We start from the raw sequence: 21263 nt of genomic DNA on the forward strand, positions 1-21263 counted from the left end.
AATAAACCATATATATGGATTCCATTTTCTTCTAAGCCTCTTTCTTCAAGAAGCAAATTTTGCAATGCATATGATCACGATGATGAATTAATATGCAAATTGTGCCTTTCGTGACGTCATCTGTCGACGTCTAGCGTGTTTTTGAGCATGCCTTAGCTTCTTTCCCCTGAAAACACTTGGCCCCATTGTACCAGTGGTCCTCCTGTGCTCTCATCCCTCTGGTGGTGTTGTGATGAAGTGCATGATTGGTGAGGCGCGTCACTAATTTGGGAGGAGAACCTGTTCACAAGGGTTACGCGCGTCCAGTGTGGAGAACGCGGTGAACACGAACCACTAACACCAGTGACAAACCTGACAGTGCGTCTGGCGCTAAAGAGCCCTCTACCTCAGATGACTCGACACGTGAATTAGTCTCGGCTTGAGAATTTGGACCTGGGAGAAGATTCAAGGATGTATTTAAAATCCCTCAAAGTGACACTCGAGTGAATGAGGGCACGAAATGGATGGAAGGAGCGCGTTTCTCTCTCAGCTATGGAAAAGGAAAGTGTGCTGCGCTTTAAAATGAGCCTCGACGCCAGTGGAACACACGTGTAAACTTTTCTTTATGGAGTTTCAAAATGACATTGTCTAATCTGAACCAGAGTCATGACGCGCTCAATTTGTCTTTCTCCGAGATTTCCAACAACAACAGCGGAAACGCGACGTGCGCCGGCACCGTGTTGGACGCGCAGGTCGTGTCTGTGGGAATCTTCCTGGCTGTCTTCATCCTGGCTGCGATCGTCGGGAACATTTTGGTTATCCTGTCAGTTTTCTGCAACAAACACTTGCAGACGGTGACCAACTTCTTTATAGTCAATTTAGCAATCGCGGATTTGCTCCTGAGCGTCGTGGTGTTGCCCTTCTCCGCGTCTCTGGAGGTATTTGGATGTTGGGTGTTTGGACGCGTGTTTTGCAACATCTGGGCTGCTGTGGACGTGTTGTGCTGCACCGCGTCTATCCTCAGCCTGTGCATCATCTCCATAGACCGATACATAGGAGTCAAACACTGCCTCAAATACCCAGCGATCATGACCGAACGCAAAGCCGGGGTCATCCTGGTGCTTGTCTGGGTCTCCTCGGTGGTCATCTCGGTGGGGCCGCTTTTAGGCTGGAAGGAACCTCCGCCGTCGGATGAGAGCATCTGCAGCATCACTGAGGAGCCTGGTTACGCGCTGTTCTCTTCGCTCTTCTCTTTCTACCTCCCTCTCATGGTCATCCTTGTCATGTACTTTCGGGTGTATGTCGTGGCCCGGAGGACCACCAAGAGCCTGGAAGCAGGAGTGAAGCGAGAAAGGAACAAATCCATGGAGGTGGTGCTGCGGATCCACTGCCGGAGCTCACCGGAGGACGCCGGAGCGAGCTCGAAAAGCAAGAACCATCCGCTGCGCAGCTCGCTCTCTGTGCGCCTCATGAAGTTCTCCAGAGAGAAAAAAGCTGCCAAAACTCTGGCCATCGTGGTCGGGATGTTCATTGTGTGTTGGCTCCCGTTTTTCTTCGTCTTGCCTCTAGGTAGGTGATGTTTCTGTGTGGAATTATTGTGTGGAATTATTGAGGAATTCGGCGCGTAAAGGAAATAAAATACATTACAGGAGCAGCAAATAATTCATTTGTATTAATTACGTACGTATTAATTAGCTCCAAAAACGATCTTTATTTTATATTAAATTGTACAGAAACTCCTTGTTTTTATCCGTGATTGTAACTTTTAAACGGGGAGGAGGTGCATTCATTTTTACTTGTTTTTCATTTGTTGGATATCTTCTTTTCAAGTTCTGCCTTTTTGGGAACAGATAATTAAGTGCACACGCGTGCATCATTTTTACACCTGAACACTGGGTTTTTATATTATAATTATAGTTTTAATGTTTTTTATTTATATATTTGTATTTTTGCTCTTTATATAATGTTTAATTTTTTTTATCTTAACAAGCACAGACTGCCTCTTTTTTACTTTCATGAAAATTGAGCACTGGAGTTTGTCTTATTATGCTTTATATATATATATATATATATATATATATATATATATATATATATATATATATATATATATATATATATGCACTTTTTAGAGTAGCACAGTTAATCACCAACACACTCCAACACAACGCAAATGAGCTTTTCTGCACACGCACGCATACATTTTCCGCTCAAACTGTTTATTAAAAGCGCATGAACCCGTCCTGTGCAAACACACACACTGCAAAATCTCCAGTGTTAAACGTACAGATGAACAGCTAAACACCGTAATCCACTCATTACACTTCAACTGAGTAAAATAAGCCCTAATTAAACACTGCAGATTTTCCAGGAGCATCAAACTGCGACAACATGTATAGAACTGCACGTTGGTTAAGGCACTGCGCATGCGCATACCTATTGACCTATTAAATACCTATAAATTCTCAAAGAACATGCAAACCTTTAGGAACACTAAGATAAGAATTTTGAATGCTCCTGTACATAATTAGAGCTTAATGGCACTGATGCACCACTGAGCTACTACACTGGATGTTCCTCAGGGAACAAAATGTTCCTGTTTTCCTGCTTTTAAGTCTAAATAAATAAGAGAGAATGGGACTGAGTTTCAGAGCAGTCGCATGAACCTCACGTGTGAATCATCGCGTAATTCATCACCTCAGGTTGGATTTTAATGCATTTTTACTTCTCACATGATTTATTAATTTAATGTGATGACATTCTTATTTACCTCTCTCACTATGCAAGGTTCATACACAGTTTACAACCGTTAAATGCACTTGTCCTACTCAGAGATCCCATTAAGGATTTATGTAGAACCCAGCAACAGTGTTTCCTTATTAATTTATTAAAAAAACAAGTTCCATGTTGAATATCTAAGGTAGATACAATTTTTACTGCACACTTATGCAGCAGTTTTTATTCTTTAAAAAAAAAAAAAATGTGCTGCTTAGAAGCAAATAACCTTTAACATTGCAAGGAACCCACTGAGAACAGAGATTTTCTTTAAAGTAATTGAGAATCCTTAACTATCTAAAGAAACCTTGAGATTTTCTGGTAGGTCACACAACAGCTGTAGATCTGGATAGATGTCCATGTCAAACATTTAAGCAGGGTCTGGTGTAAATGTGTATTCTCTCTGCAGCTTTCGCTCTACAGCTTTCTATTTTGTATTCCCATGTGTTTTGATAATTGATTGACAGATTTATCATGCATACCAGAATAAATAGTCGAGTAGAAGCAGTTGACAGTAAGCTGGAGAACCGACGCATAAATTCTCTGATTTATGAAAGGGATGAAGAAGGCTTTTATGGGCCAAAGCTTTCACCGTGTTGCATAACGAACAGTGTAACAATCAGTGCTAATTACAGTAAGGTAAGCCTGGCCATGATTTATCCCTCCATCCCTTATCTCATCCCTGAGTGAATTCTACATGGGGTTACTGTTAATTAATCAGGGCTAAAGGATTTCATGCATCGGAAATGGAAATAATTTAAAGGGTGCAGGAACAAAAGGCAAGCTGCCATTCACATATTCAGCCACGGGTTCTATAATTAAACTCTGTTCACAATGGATATTATTTAAAAAAAACTTAGGCTAAAGTGTGAATTGAAATTAAATCTGGTAATAATATCTCTCAAAATTCCAAAGGAAATAGTCTTGTTTAACAGTAATTGGCTAATGTTGCTAATATTTAGCTCTAACAAGATTATTAAAGTCCGGTGAATTCTTCTGAATCCATTTTAACTGAATTATGCTGCTCTTTGTTGGCCAGTGCAGCATTTCTCATATGCACACACATGCACGAACATAATTATGCCCATGCCGCCTAGTATTTGAGTCTCGTTTCTTGCAGGCTCGGTCTGATAGAATCTGAGGGTGAGGTCTGAGCAAACAGTGTGGTAGAAATTCCACATTAATGCAGACTGGAGACTGTGCTAGCTAAATCTTTTCCACTACCAGAGGTTAGCATGTTGCCAAAGGATATAAGCATGAGCTTTGCCAATAAATATGCCAACTATTCCCATCTGACCTGTTTTGTATTTTGCTGTAATCATGCAGAGTTGAAGAGGTCAGACAATAGAAACACACACACACACACAGCTGGAGGGAACGAAAGAAGTGTGGAGGCCACAATTAGCTGAATTCGCTTACATCCTTTTGTCTGAGAATTTTACAATATAAAGTGTATATTTTTATGTCTTCTGATTAAAAGATTTTTTTAAGGAAAGCATTGTTTAGGGTTAGGTGGAGGTGAGCATTGGGACTGAGAACACAGGACCCAAAGTAAAGGTTTCAGATATAGTAAATGAGATGCTCAGGATTGGTCAAGAATGTTTTTGGGAGTAATTGGGATTGGTCCAGACATTTTTTGGACAGGACAGGATGAAGTGTGAAGTGTGGTGAAGCATATACATTATAAATTGTTGCATATACATTATAGAACTGTGAAACCCTTTCTTTGCATGTACGAAGAGTACCTTGGATTGCTCCATTTTATATGCAAGAGTGCTTGGGATTGGTGAAGGTGTGGGCAGGGGTGAGTGGGTTTGGTTAATGTGTGGGCAGGGGTGATGGGGCTTGGTGAAAGTGTGAGCAGGGGTTAGTGGGATTGGTGAAAGTATGAGCAGGGGTTAGTGGGATTAGTGAAAGTGTGGGCAGGAGTGACTGGGTTTGATGAAAGTGTGGGCAGGGGTGAGTGGGATCGGTGAATGTGTGGGCAGGGGTGATTGGGCTTGGTGAAAGTGTGAGTAGGGGTTAGTGGGATTAGTGAAAGTGTGAGCAGGGGTTAGTGGGATTGGTGAAAGTGTGAGCAGGGGTTAGTGGGATTAGTGAAAGTGTGAGCAGGGGTTAGTGGGATTGGTGAAAGTGTGAGAAGGGGTTAGTGGGATTAGTGAAAGTGTAGGCAGGAGTGAGTGGGTTTGGTGAAAGTTTGGGCAGGGGTGAGTGGGACCGGTAAATGTGTGGGCAGGAGTGATTGGGCTTGGTGAAAGTGTGAGCAGGGGTTAGTGGGATTGGTGAAAGTGTGAGCAGGGGTTAGTGGGATTAGTGAAAGTGTGGGGAGGGGTGAGTGGGATTGGTGAATGTGTGGGCAGGGGTGAGTGGGATTGGTGAAAGTGTGGGCAGGGGTGAGTGGGATTGGTGAATGTGTGGGCAGGGCTGAGTGGGATTGGTGGATGTGTGGGCAGGGGTGAGTGGGACCGGATACCATTATCTATGTGATTTGGAAGGATTGGTCAAAAGTGTGTGTGTGTGTGTGTGTGTGTGTGTTGGGGGGGGGGGGGGATTGGGGGCACAACGTGGCTTAGTGGTTAGCACGTTCGCCTCACACCTCCAGGGTTTGGGGTTCGATTCCCGCCTCCGCCTTGTGTGTGTGGAGTTTGCATGTTCTCCCCGTGCCTCGGGGGTTTCCTCCGGGTACTCCGGTTTCCTCCCCCGGTCCAAAGACATGCATGGTAGGTTGATTGGCATCTCTGGAAAATTGTCCGTAGTGTGTGATTGTGTGAGTGAATGAGAGTGTGTGTGTGTGCCCTGCGATGGGTTGGTACTCCGTCCAGGGTGTACCCTGCCTTGATGCCCGATGACGCCTGAGATAGGCACAGGCTCCCCGTGACCCGAGAATAGTTCGGGAATTCCTTCAGGAGTATACGCACTTATCGATTGTACACTGAAAACCAGACCAGACCATTCCTTTTATCTTAGTCTATAACTAACTGTCAAAGTTCTGAACTTTAGAATTCTAAATGAAACATTTTCAAAGGTTTTGAGGTTTTCTTTGGAGAAAATTAAAATCCTTTCCTGAAAATCTCCTAAAACGCACAAATATTTATTTTCCCCAGTAGCTACCAAAGGACACAGCAAACTACTGGTAAAATTATTGAGATGTTTCAGAGATCTAGAGAAAAGCTCAAGGCTGCTGCTCTCAAACTCTGTAAGCTTTAAAGGTGCTTCAGTTTCAAGAGTGTTTTCCTTTTTAGTAAGCTTTTCAATTAAAGCCCCTTCAGGAAGCCAATATCCCTTGAGGAACCGTTAAGTGTGGTTCTTTTGGGACAAAACACAAAAATGCTGCATTGAAAAACTTATAAAAAAATAATAATAATTTAAAAGTTAATAAAAGCTATATATAAGCAAAATAATCCATCAGCTGAGTTTTTTTCTGAAGACTAGCTTCCTTATTACTTTAGCTGGTAGAAACAGTTTTCTTTTACTTGTTAGCTTAGCTTTCACATGCTAGGTTAAATGCTCAGCAGACTAGCATTCTGTTGTCTTCTGAAGCCTGCATTTATTTGCAAAGTTGCATTTAATTACTGGATATTTGTTAGATATATCACTAGATATTGCCTTGCTATGTTAGCTAGCACTGAATAGACAAGCCTTTGTTCATTTTTGGTCTCACTTGTTTTCTTTTACTTGTTATGTTAACTTGTGCCTACTGGTTAACTCACATTTATTTGATAGTTTTTGTTTTGCTCCCTTGTTTAGCTTTTATTCTGTAATTGTTTGTTACTCCGCTGATTAGCTTTCACTTTAAAATCTTTAGGACATCTCACTCGGTTTGCTTGCATTCTCAGTTTCCTTTCATTAGGCTAGCTTTTGGTCAGTAGGTTTTAGTTTGCTGGGTTAATTTTCACCTACTTAGCCAGCTGTTACTTGCTATTTCACTTCACTTGCTATATTTTATCATTCACAGCTGTAATGTTTTGATGAAAGATGCATCGATGTATCTTATGTAAGCTTCCAAAAATATATAACTTTGCCCACTTTATGTTAAAAGAAAAGAAATTCTGGTGACCAGCATGTAGACTTTGGGTAAGCAGCCAATTCCTGTGTATACTTTGGACCACAGACTGTAAGAACAACATAAACCTTGATTAGAAGTAATCAGATATTTGTGGTTCACTGCGAAGTAAAACAATTTGTTGATTGTTTGTATCTGACTGTGTTCTGTGTCCTGAATCATCAGCTAATGTTATGTTTAAGCAATGTGTTAATATTCTGGTTGATACTTAACATGTGGAACAATCCAGCTGTCCAGTCGAATAGGCCCTGGGATGCCATGCTGATATTTTATTACAGACTCATAACTATATTTTGTGAGTATTGTGTTTTTATTTTCCCATACTACTGAGAACACCCCACTGTGAAGGAGAATTTATAAAAAATATGCCAAGGGAAATAATTAAATCAAGCCAAGGCCAAACCTAGCTTAAGGCTATTTGTCTACATTTAGGAAGTTTCTAAAAATACATGTGAAATGTAACATGTCCATATTTCTTTAGTAGGACAAATGGAAGGAGCTCAGCAGCTTTAACAGTATTATTGCTTCATATTTACTTCAAACAATGTCTATGCTTTTTATTGTATTGTGTACCTCAGAGATATAAAATAGATTAGCAAGGGAAATTATCAAAGAAATCATGAGGGTAATATTTCTTACTAAAACAAATATAAAACAAATTTAAGATCAACAAATAGAATTTTTAAATATTTTACTAATTTCCAATCTGTAATTTTCAAATAAAACTACGGTGGCCGAGAAGTGCAAACCAAATTAACAAATCCGAAAACACATTAACAAATCCGAAAACAAATTAACAAATCCGAAAACACATTAACAAATCCGAAAACAAATTAACAAATCCTAAAACACATTAACAAATCCGAAAACATATTAACAAATCCAAAAACACATTAACAAACCCGAAAAAAATTAACAAATCCGAAAACAAATTAACAAATCCTAAAACACATTAACAAATCCGAAAACATATTAACAAATCCAAAAACACATTAACAAACCCGAAAACACATTAACAAATCCGAAAACAAATAAACAAATCCGAAAATCCGGTATAGTTTGTGAATGGAAACTTACTGATCATTGGACAAGACACCTTTCATTCACCTGTATATCTTGAATGACAGGTGCTTTGTCCGATGATCGGTAAGTTTCCATTTACAAACTATACCTACCTCTTCTGGGTGGTCTGAATCGGTGCACGAAACACATTAACAAATCCGAAAACACATTAACAAATCAGAAAACACAACGACAATTCAGACAACCTGGAAGAGGTTGGTATAGTTTGTGATTGGAACATGTACCGATTGGACAAGACACCTGTCACTCAAGGTATACATGAAGTTCAACAGTCTGTCGCAGGGAAAAGTTGGAATGGATGGATGGAATAGATTACTGTGGATTAATTCTGTTATTTTCTTATATTTAAACTTTACCCATTACACATAAGATTCCATACCTGTATATCTTCAGTGACAGGTATCTTGTCCAATGATCGGTAAGTTTCCATTCAAAAACGATACACTACCGTTTCCGGGTTGTCTGACTTGTTAATGTGTTTTCAGATTTGTTAATGTGTTTTTGGATTTGTTAATTTGTTTTTGGATTTGTTAATGTGTTTTCGGATTTGTTAATTTGTTTTCGGATTTGTTAATTTGTTTTCGGATTTGTTCATTTGTTTTCGGATTTGTTAATGTGTTTTCGGATTTGTTAATTTGTTTTCAGATTTGTTCATTTGTTTTCGGATTTGTTAATGTGTTTTCGTATTTCTTCATTTGTTTTCGGATTTGTTAATGTGTTTTCGGATTTCTTAATTTGTTTTCGGATTTGTTAATTTGTTTTGCACTTCTCGGCCACCGTATAAAACATTTAAAAGCATGAAATTTGTTAAAAAAAAAAAAAAAAAAAAAAATGGCTATAAAAAAATCCATTATAAATTCATTTGCCGCAAATGCAATGTAGTATATTTTTTCAAAAATTCATCAACACCCTGGTGTGTATCGTATTTAGTGGTGTTGTTCTTAGTTTGTTTGCATGTTTGTTTATCATTTTAATTATTTTTGGAAAGGTTTTACATCTACAGTATACTAGTATCTAGTATCTTGTATACTAGTTTTTTTTTTTATAATGTAGATTTTCCAAAACTTTTTTTTCATATGAGCATTTTTATTGAATTTTACAAACTGTTGCTGTTTGCCTCATTCATTTATTTATTTATTTACAATCAGTTTTTACTAATTTTACATACAGTGGTTTTTTTATGTAATTGTTAGGATTTGGTGTTGTTCCCTAAAGTATCCATAAAGGTGTGGAGAAGACCTGAGTATTCCTGACTATCCCTCACTAGAGTCTCCGTTTTAAATGTGCAGAGTTGTCATAGTTTACATTATTCATATTATTATTCATATTATTACATAAGTTTTATTTTTCATGGCTCATCTTTGCAGTCTTGTTGCAGCACATCATACTGCTGGTGTATAATTTCACAGAACCTTTTATCACTTGCAGCTCAGGAGTATCAAATCAGAAGAGTGAGCTGAAAATGCGTGTTGAGGAATGTGATTGTGTGAACATACTCCTAATAAGAAAACAGAAGCTTTTGTTCATGTGTCTGCTGAGGTGACGGATCTTGATTTATGGGAACCGAGATGAGGTCATAATCTTTCTAACTAAACACGAACTCACCAGAGATGGGGTTCGTTCACTTCAACGCTCAGTGAAGGGAGTAAAAGCAAATGCATAATTCTTATACTGGCAATGACGCCACTGTTCCATCTCCAACACTGAGGAAGCTTTCAGATATACGTTTCGATCTTTTGTCTGATCATTTAAAGACGTCACAATGTACAGCCTTCGTTTATTCATTTGCACATATGTCGTTCTAGTACCTGTAGCTTCTGATATTCTTCAACACAGATTCCCAACCCTGGTCCTGGAGAACCCCTGTGTCTAGTGTTGCATAGCAACCCAAAACCCATACAGCTGGAAGCTTTGATAAGGTGCCAAAAGTTTTGGTAATTTGTTCAGTTTTGACACTTTTAGATCATCATCCTGAGACTAGCTAAGAGCTTTGAAGGAAGAACCTCACTGAAATTACACCTTCATTAAAGCCTTTATTGTTGCCCCATGATCAAAGAGATAAGACAGAAGCAGTGCTACAGTGTGATTTTAATAACAGCCCTACTGGGGCATTTATAAACCACTGATAGGTAGCGACCCTGACCTCTTGTATAGTCAGAATGGCTGCATGGCGTCCGAAGGCTGACAGATCTGACAACTGTTTTATGTGATAGTGTGACACGGCAGTTCCCTTACTCCCTACATACAGGGCATAATGCCAGCTGGTGATAAGGCAGCTAGCCAAAGTGCACTGTGTTTGTATGTGTTTGTGTCCGAGAGCAAGAAATGAACAGAGCTGAAACATGAAAGGACGAGTGAGAATGAAAGTTTCCAGGTGAAAGCTGAGAAAACGTGAAGCCGATCCAAGTCAAATGAGCATCTTATTATCATATTTTACTTCTATGAGGCTCTGTCAAATCTTATTAGCCTAATGGAAAAAACACAGTCAAAATAAAGAAAATGTAATATTACCTCATATAACCCATATTAATCACAGAAGGATCACAAACTCTCAGATCTTCAGGAAGGAGGCACAGTTCAGCTCGGCAAACCAGACAAACTGAGCCTAATATCAAGCCCCAGTTTGTCATTCCAGTTGGACTTTTATTCTCTTATTAACCAGCCATGTAAAATGTAACAATGTGTGGCTAAATATGCTATCTTTCATACTAAAGTGTCATTTGAAGCAGATCCAATGACAGTAAGTTTATCGTTGGACTGAGACCCTGTTTCAATTAAACAATCTTTCTCTCTCTCTCTCTCTCTCTCTCTCTCTCTCTCTCTCTCTCTTTCCACCCCAGGATCTTTCTTTCCTGCCCTGAAACCTTCAGACATGGTGTTTAAAGTCATCTTCTGGCTTGGTTACTTTAACAGCTGCATCAACCCGGTCATCTATCCCTGCTCTAGTAAAGAATTCCAGCGCGCCTTCACCCGCCTTCTCCGCTGCCAGTGTCACAGACGACGACGCAGCTTACGCCGCTTCTACGACCAGCGATGGCGTACAGCCCTCAGGGCCCCAGCCAGAGACTTGCGGGGTGACTATCAGCCAGGTTTCTCCCTCCATGATTCTTGCAGCAGCTCGATTTTCTCATGTCGGAGCAAAAGCCGCTCCCTGAACCTGAAAAGCTGGAGCTTCTTTCCTCCCTTGCAGAAGTCTTCCTTCCAGCTGAAGGAGAAGATGAACAACTTGTCTAACAAGATCAAGAACGGTGCAGGGAAGAGTTCAAAGCCATCGTTAGATAGGACTGAGATCGATACAGTGTCCATGGGGATCTACAGCGAGTGCAGCGAGCCAAGCGGGTATCAGATATACGATCTGACGGAATGTTACGGCTTGAAGGAGACAGACATCTAAACAGAGGCGAATTGCTCGCAGACAGAAATGAAACAGGCATCTTGACAAAAGCACACTCTTTTAAGAGATACAACTCAAGACCAGACAAGTAAATGTTTTGGTTTTAATCTAAAAGAAGAGAAGGACAGCCATTTATTTTCACAGGGGTAATTTAAGCATTTGACTTTCAGAAGTGAACACAGAAGGTGCAAAATGTTTGTTGTAAAGTAAAACTACTGCTTTACGTTCTAGACACAACAAAGTGCCATCAAGTGGCATATAAACAGACTGCACCCTCTGTACATCCATGTGGCCTTTCAATATACTCCTTTAAAGTCACCCAAAACTAATCCTTATCGAATAAAAAAGTAATCAGTTAATTGTACCCTGCTAACTTCCTTGTTTTTTCCCACAAAAGAAAACATTTAGGGGAGTTTATACTTAAACCTTAACCAAACTCGAGATCATAAGGAAGTCAAAAGTAATGCAACATGTCGAGAATGTTATGGAGAAACAGCAGAAACTCCTCTGTCCAAACTTTAAAGTTGTAGCTTTACCTCAGGCTGATACAAGCACTAACACTGGAGACTCCTTCCATAAACACTTGCAGAATTGTTTTAGACCAATGGCTGCAAAACACAGTGGAATTTAGGATGTCTAATTCTTTCCCTAATGAGAAATTGTCTTTCTTTATGTTTGGTTCCTGTTTGAGATGAAGAAGAATTTGGTCTGAATTATGGTTCCTTGTTTCATCAGATCTCAGGTGCATGCAATTAGCCACCAGTTGCTAGCTTTTCTGGTATAAATCTGAATAAAATAGATAGCAAATTTAATGTTGATGCAGAGCAAGTACCAATTACCAATTTCAGTATAGTTTTCTATCTTTAATTAGATGTTTTGACCATGTAGGGATCAAAATGGGTTTAATCCGTGTTGCTAAATAAACGCACATATACAAAGTTCATGCATGACGACGGACTTTAACCACTAAAACCAAGTCTATTAGCAACCAGAATAAAAGTCTAAGAAACCACTCTAGGGAAATGTTTAGACCTGAGAAATTTCATTTCAACCCATTTCTTAAAGTTTGGAGTGACTTTAAAAGATGGTCTCGATCTGATTACCACTAACGAGCTCATTCTTAATGCCAGAGTTCAGAGATATTCTCTGAAACCGAAGTCCTAAATACAGGGAGCTACCTACAACTGTGAGATATCTGAGGAACCAGGAACCCCATGGTACCGCTTGCTATTTATGTACTGACTTGCCAAGATGTACTGTGGCGTTTACGTATGTAGAGTGCTTATGGTTTAACCCAAACAGATTATTATTATTTAAAATGGAACACAAGGCACTACATCTATACACAGATTTTTGACTGTTTATTTGGTTTGAAATGGAAGTTTTCCTTGCAACCAAGCAACAACTGCATAAGACCTTTTCCTTTTAATTCTTAAAACATGCTCTGAATTCATTTGTATTTGCAGATGTGATGTCCATCAATGTCTGATGTAACACTAAAAATAAATCGGATAGATATTAAATTGTGTATTGTAGATTCCATTTTTGCTTATTGACTTCAGTCTGTCCTTCTGGCGCCTCTGAACTGCAGGGTTTAAGAAAGAAGAAAAAACATATTGCAGCGAGTTAAGTGAAGGTCTGGGATCACGATCCATCTATCTATGCCAAGCAATGACACATGGGACATACCAGACGTACGCTGATTTTAAAAGTGAACCGCTGTGATGTTGTAACCTAATCCAAGCCTGATGTCAATTTATTTTATCTCAAGTTGGGAGCCATTTAAGTGTTACCTAAAAAAGTAACCGCAAGATTCTTGTGAACAAATCTCGTGTTTAAGGCAGCAACAAGGTCACATTTTGACGGATGTGATCCTCTAGGATCAGAAACTGACCTGGGATCAGGTGGAGGTGTCAAGGAAAAAGCATGTTAACTGAGGAAAAGGTAATAATCACATAAACTGTTCCCTGATGTTCACTGACATGTCATCACCTTATGTCCTACTAGTACAGAGTTCTGCGAATTAGCTCAAGCTAGGAGAAAAGGAACGGAACGCCTGTTGGTGCAAATCATCACAAAGACTTCCTGTTGTGGACTGTTTGGAAAGAGAGAACATGGCATGCTGTAATAGCAAGAACGGGGGCGAGAACATTGCACTTCCACTAGCTGTGAAGACATTTGAACATTTTATACAGAACTAACCATCTCTCTCTCTCTCTCTCTCTCTCTCTCTCTCTCTCTTTCTCTCTCTCTACCTCTCCAACACTCTCTTCATCTCTTTCTATCTATCTCTCTCCTCCTCCTCCATCCCTGAGTCTCAGGGTAGACTCTTTGGTGCCAATCTTCTGTCCGGTACGTCAAACTCCAGACTAATTACATAATGCAAACATGTCCATATTCCACATTTCTATTTTTGCAGCACTTTTTTTTTCTCTTGTGTGCATTTTTTTGAGCCTGCGTGTGACACTGACTGTGTGTAATCACTTATTCTTAATCAAGCAATAACAGCAGCTGGCTGTGTGAGATGATTAAATTGCCGAGGCATACGGGAGAGAATAAGGATCAGCAGGATTATGCTGAAGTAAACCAAAATAAATGGGTAATTGTTGATTTATTATTTAAATCCACACAGATTTCTTCATTATTATTGACACAGAATTCGTACACAGATTTATTTATACATCTTTATGCATCTTTAATAATGTGCTGGAGAGGCAGAGTTACTTAAAGGTTTGTTCATTAATGTAAAAGAGCAAAAAGTGTATTATCTGATAAATAAATAAATAAATAAATAAATAAATAAATACAATTAGCTTTGTTCTGAGAAAACAGTGTATTTGTGAGAATTATAAATAAAAAAGCAGACGAGACTCAATCTTTTCAACAGCAAACAAACACTGTGGGAAAATATTTAAAACCTGAAGATAAATTACAAAAAAAAAGATTCATTAAAGGGATTTGCTGAGAAAATAGACAATAAAAACAGAGAAATTGTTAAAGCAAAATATATGATAGCATGTAAAAGAAGAAATTTTGTATAAACATAGATTTTTCTATATTCAAAATGATGAATGATAATTAAAATAAAAATACATGCAAAAAAATTTCCCTTCTAAGCTTCTAATACAATAAATTTTGCATCATTAAAATGTGTCAATTCAGCACAATATTTTAGCCCAAGCATTAATCTATACATGATCAAAATAATCCATTGTATTTTTGGGTACAAGGATATTTAACATAAGCATGATTCTTTCTTCGAGACTATCCTAAGCTTGATCAGTCCACAACGTCATCTATACAGGTCCAGCATTGGTCTGTAGAATTATAGTTCAGTGGTGAGGTAGTTGGTTTAAATCCTAGCCACTCACTGTTGGGTCCTTTGGTAAGGTATTTATTCTTCATCTGCTCACTATATGTGACAGCATCTGCCAAATGAACACATGCAACTTCAGAACTGTAGGTGGAACCATGACTTATTGTTTCTCTGTGCGCTCATTTGTATCCTTCTTAGAATGAGAGAGGTCCATGCTTGGGGCTGATCCAGGCAGACATATCCTGCAGCCCAAGATCATGAGGAAAGCCCTACGGAATGACCTGTTGAAGAAACCGTATAGGAAAGGATTAAGGGATGAGTTCACATACCCCAACCAGAGGAACACATCCCATATCACACTTGTTGTTCTGTACTCAATAAAAGGGTCCACGATGTTCACAGTGAAGAAGGGCAACCAGAAGAGCAGGAAGACACCTATAATGATGCCGAGGGTTTTCGCTGCCTTCCTCTCCCTTCTCAAGTAGTTGCGGTGCTTTTGCTTCTTGCTAGAGCTCTTGCCTGCACCGGTTGCCATCTGAGCTTCTAAAGCATTTATCTGCATGGCTTGTCGTTTGGCTGCTTTGTAAATCTTCCAGTAAGCAACAAGCATCGTGGCCATAGGAAGATAAAATGCCACTAGTGATGCTATGATGGCATAGACACGGTTTACGAGAAGGATGCATACATTCCCAGGCAAGGGTACATCCACACCAAGAGTGTGTAGCCCCAGGAGGATGGGACCAAAGGAGATGAGCAGTGGAACAGCCCAGCATATGACAATTAGCAGAATCACACGACTCCGGGACATTTTGAAAGAATAGACTAGCGGGTTACAGACAGCGTAGTATCGGTCAAATGCGATGCAACTCAAATGGAAGATGGATGCAGTGCAGAGCATAACATCAAGGCTGGAATGCAGCTGACAGAATGTTTTCCCAAAGTTCCAGCAGCCTTCGACGGTTCGCACCATGCTGTAAGGCATGACCACCAAGCCCACCAGGAAGTCAGCTACTGCCAGAGACATGACAAAGGAGTTTGTGTGAGAGCGGAGCTGTTTGAAATAAGCAATAGCCAGCACCACTAGAAAGTTTCCAACCACTGTACAGAAAATTCCAAAGATTATGAAGCTGTACAGAGCTACTCGTAGACTTGGGCTCCTTGCTTTGGCACAAATTTCCAAATCACCAACAAATGACTCATTACCGCCGTCCATCCACTCTGAGCTGTTTGCCATGGTGTTAGGTAAGATCTGAATTTAAGAAACGAGAAACAATAAACATAAGCAGTGAGTTAGCATCATTTTCAGTGAAATACAGGCCACATTTTTAAATCCTCAATAGTCTTTAAATGTCCCCTTTGGCCATGCTTGGCTGTATTTTCTTCTAGTATGCCAGTTCATTTTAGGCTATGCCACTCCCAATGTCTGATTTATTTGCTACTAATCTTGGCAATAATCTATTCCGTGAAAGAAAGCAGACATTTGGAAGTTTACACAGGGTGACACAAGCCTCCAAAAAATGAGGGATCTGTGCAATATCTGATTATGGCAGGCTCAAAACAACCAAACAAATGTCACTCAGCCACTCTGGTATTCTTGCAGTGCAATGCCTTTCAAGCTGGTGATGTGCCAAAACCAACACAAAAAACTCTTCATTTAACGTCTTTCAATGACTGAATGGAGTTCCTGCAAACAGCCAAACCATCTGGAATATTCCGAAGGGAATGATCAACAACTGTAACGTTATCTTTGACTCAACTCCATGCTAATTTGTCCCAATGAATGAGTGATAAGAGAATGCTAACAATATTACATCATCAGTGGGCGTAAACAATTTTAAAAGAATCATTCCTCATGAACAGGGTTGCCAGGTCTCAGAGCAACTACAATTCAAATTACGTATAGCCAAGACCTTGAAACTAGAATCACTGGTGAAAAACTGGTCAGGATAGTGGGCAATATTTTGTCAGCTACTTTATATTTTGTCATTTTCCAGCTGTCTAACTAATTACTTGATTAAAATGATCACCAAATCATTTTTCTGCCTTTAATATCTCTGTAGCATTAGCATTTAATATATTCATTCAGAAACTGAATGACTGGCTGGTGAAGATGGTCTACAAGTTTAATTCTACTAGGTTTCTGAACTACTGTAGTAGCTGGTCAGATTTAGGTGGATTTCTTTCAGCAGGGATTAGAGATTCTAGCCAAAATTAGCCAACAAGGGGTCGAATTGTATTGTATTGTAAAAGTGCTGACTGAATATGAATGAATCATTAAATCAATGAATGAATGAGCCAGTAATGGTTCATAATTATGTTGTTCAGTGAACCAAACATGATTAAAGCTTATTGTCAGTGAGGTTTGACTAAAAGAACTCAAATTCTAATAGTGTGTCAATTTCATTCCGTTGTTGATTGACTTCCTGATCAGAAGGTATTTGATTTACAGGCTGATCCGTCTGATCTGTTTGCTTAAACGGTTCCTGTCAAGAACTTTGTTTTCAGAAACGATCTACAGCGAACCAGCGTAATGTAAGGATACTGAGATGAGCCTCTGCTGTAAACCTTTACTCAAAAATGTGTTGTCCTTGTTAAAGATGTGTGTTTAGATCGCATGGAAAACAAAATAGAAATACTCAGTATAAACTGCATATGTAAGTAAGTCCACAGTCTCCCGTACAAGCTAGCTCAGGCTAGTTTATCAGTCATGTTCAATATTCCATTCATTACAACTAAAGAAAGTGTTTAAAATGAGCTCAGCCAGTCGACTTCTTCTCATCCCTAAAGCTTTCAATGAGACAATAAATGAGTGCCATTGCCATGTTCTGATTGACTGGTTCGTTTTTATTTTTGCGAATTTAAGTGTTCGGGGAATTCGACAAATCCACAAGGCTCGTCTGTGATTCAGCCCGTGACGGACACCAGTAAACAACATCTGGGAGAGAATATAACTAGGTGGGAGGGAAGGACGGAGAGAGGAGGGACATGTAAACGGTTTTAGTTCGTTAAGAATTGAAATTTAATGACCACCGCTGGGAGGAGTGAATGGTGTGCTGACACAAAATTGTCACACAAAAAAACTCACGTATGTCCATAAACTTTAGACGACAATCATTCTGAACTAATGCAGGATAAGTCAATATCACACACACAAACTTTCTCTATAGTTATACACTAAACATGCCTTTATAGGAGAAACTTATTACATAACTTATAACGTCTAACTTATAACAGTTACAATTCTTTTCTTTTTTTTCTTTTTTTTTTTTCTTTTTTTATTTTGGAGTTTGAAAAAAGTGGTTGTGACACTCCAGCTGTTCAAAGACTTAAAGGGCCTTACTCAAGGGCCCAACATCCCCATTTTCTGATCAACATCCCTGAGCCTTAAGCACTTGAATCCACCACTGCCCCATTTACATATTATTGTTGTGCAATAATTCAAACATTTACAAATATATTGTTATATCTTTATATCTATTTAGAGAATTGAACCTGAATCCTTTCAACAAAACCGTCCTACTCTAACCTCTTCCTCAGCTGCCTTTGTGCCGTTAACTCCAGAAAGGCTTCAGTTGGAGCTTTTTTACTTGGTGATTATATTAGTAGAGTTCAATAAGGCCAGTTCTGCTCAACATCTCAGCACTCAACATCTCAACACGAAACCCTACAGACAAGATCCCTGCATCCATCTTAACCCTCACACACAAGTGGCTGCTCATTAAGAACAGCCTGTGTGGACATATTGTGTGTATGTGTATGTGTGTGTGTGGTCCTTTCCCATCGATTCCCCAAGCAATTAAATACATGGTAGGAAAAGATATAAATAAAGGATCATTTTGAGTGCACACTTAAAACAGGCTACTACTCCCCCCCAATGCAACTGATTTTAAAGTTTAAACCCAATCCGTAAATACCTCCGTATCAAGTTTAAAGACCTACAAAGTGCTTTTTTATTTATTGAAATCCCTTCTCGTGGTAAACACTCGCTCCAGAGAGCAAAGGAAGTCATCTGTAATCCTTACAGATGGCTCGCGCTCTCGTTTGCTGGGCTCGTTATTTTTGAACGGGTTCAGCTTCTGATCTCCACAAAAAAAAAATAAATAAATAAAAAAGGTTGTTTATCTGATTCCCTGCAGGATTTTAATTCTGTCTGTGGAACAAAAACAGAACTGTTGAGCTGTTCGGTGTAGTTTACCTGCATTTATACGCTCTGATCCACAGTGAAAAATAAGAGACGTGGAAAAAAGTTATATTTTTAAATTAAAAGCACAAAGTTTACATCAGTTCTGTTTAAAATTAATAAAATACAGAAGGAAGGAAAATATTGGATTTTTTTTTTTAAATCCGTCCTAATAGTAACAAAGAACAACTCTCAAAAATAATAATCACTAATATAAAGGAAGAAGCATGAAGTTTAAAAGTTTATGGGTTTTTTCAATTTTTTTATTATTTTTATATTTTTTTTAAGAAAAAGGACATTTTTCAACATTTCAGTGTAACTTGAAGGATTATATTAATTCTCTTGCTTTGTTCTATAAAACAACTCCAATATAATCATGTGATTCATTTAAAACAATAATATGCTAAAGTTATTTTTTGTGTGTTTATTTCATGTTTGAAGGCGTCTCCACTAACGCTCAGATCTAACTTTTCACGTGGCGGTTAATCACATACATGACAAGCTGCTCGTTATTTATTTATTTATTTATTTTTTGTTAAAAGAGAACCGAGAGAAACCAATGGTTAGGATAAAATATGAAGAAAACACTATAAGAAACGCAGTTGGAGGAAAAGAATCAACTCCACTGTAATGACTACAACCATTTTCATCGCATCTCTCTATTTATAATAAATCTAAACTAACGATAGCTTCAGCGGTGAAGGTGAAGGCTCTTGCGTCATTCTGAAACATTTTTAGTAACGTTTGAATATTAATCATGCGTTAAAATGACTTCTGGTGATATCTCACGGAGAACGTTAAAAGTGAACCTTCACAGAGGCTTGGATTCTTTTTTTACACAATTATTTTGAAGCTGGTCTTTATTTTTTTCCCACTAGATCCATAGGCACAATGCTGATCTTCCAATTAAGACCTTGAGATCCCTTTGGACATTCAATAAAATATAACAACTGGTACTATGAATATTAATGTTAATAATAATAATAATAATTATGCTAATTAAGTTAGAATGATTGAATATATAAAAATTCTTGTTATTTCTCCAAACAACAAAAACTAGATGGGAAATTCAGGGATACTCACTTCCCGAACAAGGTATTTCTTGTTTTTCTGTATTTCACCTGCTTCCTCTTTCCCTCCTTCGGCCCATTCCTGATAGACAGAAGCTCCTGAGATGGGTCTACAGATGATCTGATGATGAGGATGTTGATGATCTCACAAACGTTCGCTCAGTGATTCGGCTTGGTGAGATGCGTCCGGTTGCGTGCACATGTTTGTGCCTGTGTGTGTGTGTGTGTGTGTGTGTGTGAGAGCATGCTAATTTGAATGTGCTACATTAATTACAGCAAAAGCAGAGCTGTGTTTGAATGTGGGCAGGCATAAGGGGCAGTGGGGTATTCAGACTCACCCATTGTGATGCTAATGAGATTTTTTGCTTTTTATGCACAAAACATTCACTGGATCATTTCTGTTTAATGCGAATCTTCAAACGCATCTGAATGGAACATGGCCACATGATGAAATAGGTTTCAATTTGTAACTAAAAGATAAAATTCGGAAAGATTGAAAAAAGATCCTCCGTCCGAGGAACTGAACGCCAAGGTCATGCAGAGATGCAAAACTCGAGAGCAAGCAAATTCAAGGGCAGAATGCGTTTCCAGGAATATATAGCACCTGTGTTGTGCTGGGATTCGGCTTTCTGTGACAAGACGCCATTTGTAATTAGTTCTGAGTATCGCTCGGGTCTCTGACGCTGTCTATGAGAGCATGAGTTCAGTGTCTACTGCATACCAAAGTGATAGAAGAAGCTATATAAAGATATGCATTTGAGAACGTTGAAATTATTACAGTGAAACAGAAAAATTTGATTAAACAGAAACAGGCCAAGTACTAAGCCTTGAGGGACGCCGATATCAGCGGTGTTTAAGTAAAGGTCCAGCTGCATTACTTCAGGAAATTTGGATTAGCAGCACAAATGACTGACTTCATTCATTCATTCATCTTCTACCACTTATCCGAACTACCTCGGGTCATGGGGAGCCTGTGCCTCTCTCAGGCGTCATTGGGCTTCAAGGCAGGATACACCCTGGACGGAGTGCCAACCCATCGCAGGGCACACACACACACTCTCATTCACTCATGCAATCACACACTACAGACAATTTTCCAGAGATGCCAATCAACCTACCATGCATGTCTTTGGACCGGGGGAGGAAACCGGAGCACTCGGAGGAAACCCCCAAGGCACGGCGAGAACATGCAAACTCCACACACACAAGGTGGAGGCGGGAATCGAACCCCGACCCTGGAGGTGTGAGGCGAACGTGCTAACCACTAAGCCACCGTGCCCCATGACTGACTTTTACCCTTGAAAAGTTGAGACATGTTTTTCATTTGATGTCTTTAAAAAAGTTGACAATGAAAACAGAATGTTTAATCTTGTTACATTGTTCAATCATAAACTTAGTGTGTT

The 21263-nt window shown here is 39.1% G+C and overlaps 2 protein-coding genes across 2 annotated transcripts; one reads left to right on the forward strand and one right to left on the reverse strand.

The window, feature by feature from the left end:
• Positions 1-288: 288 nt before the first annotated feature.
• On the forward strand, positions 289-12817 carry adra1d (adrenoceptor alpha 1D). Its single transcript, XM_060864099.1, has 2 exons — positions 289-1548; positions 10741-12817. Exons 1-2 carry the CDS (start codon positions 618-620, stop codon positions 11292-11294), a joined length of 1485 nt encoding a protein of 494 aa, XP_060720082.1. The 5' UTR covers positions 289-617; the 3' UTR covers positions 11295-12817.
• A 1718-nt stretch (positions 12818-14535) lies between these two features.
• On the reverse strand, positions 14536-20073 carry LOC132860504 (5-hydroxytryptamine receptor 4). The gene is made up of 2 exons (XM_060891749.1): positions 19874-20073; positions 14536-15859 (listed from the first exon to the last, which is right to left on the reverse strand). The coding sequence occupies exon 2, from the start codon at positions 15842-15844 to the stop codon at positions 14771-14773; it is 1074 nt and encodes a 357-aa protein (XP_060747732.1). The 5' UTR covers positions 15845-15859; positions 19874-20073; the 3' UTR covers positions 14536-14770.
• Positions 20074-21263: the final 1190 nt, after the last annotated feature.

The sequence above is a fragment of the Tachysurus vachellii genome, chromosome 2 (genome assembly GCF_030014155.1).
Source record: "Tachysurus vachellii isolate PV-2020 chromosome 2, HZAU_Pvac_v1, whole genome shotgun sequence".
NCBI lineage: Eukaryota > Metazoa > Chordata > Actinopteri > Siluriformes > Bagridae > Tachysurus > Tachysurus vachellii.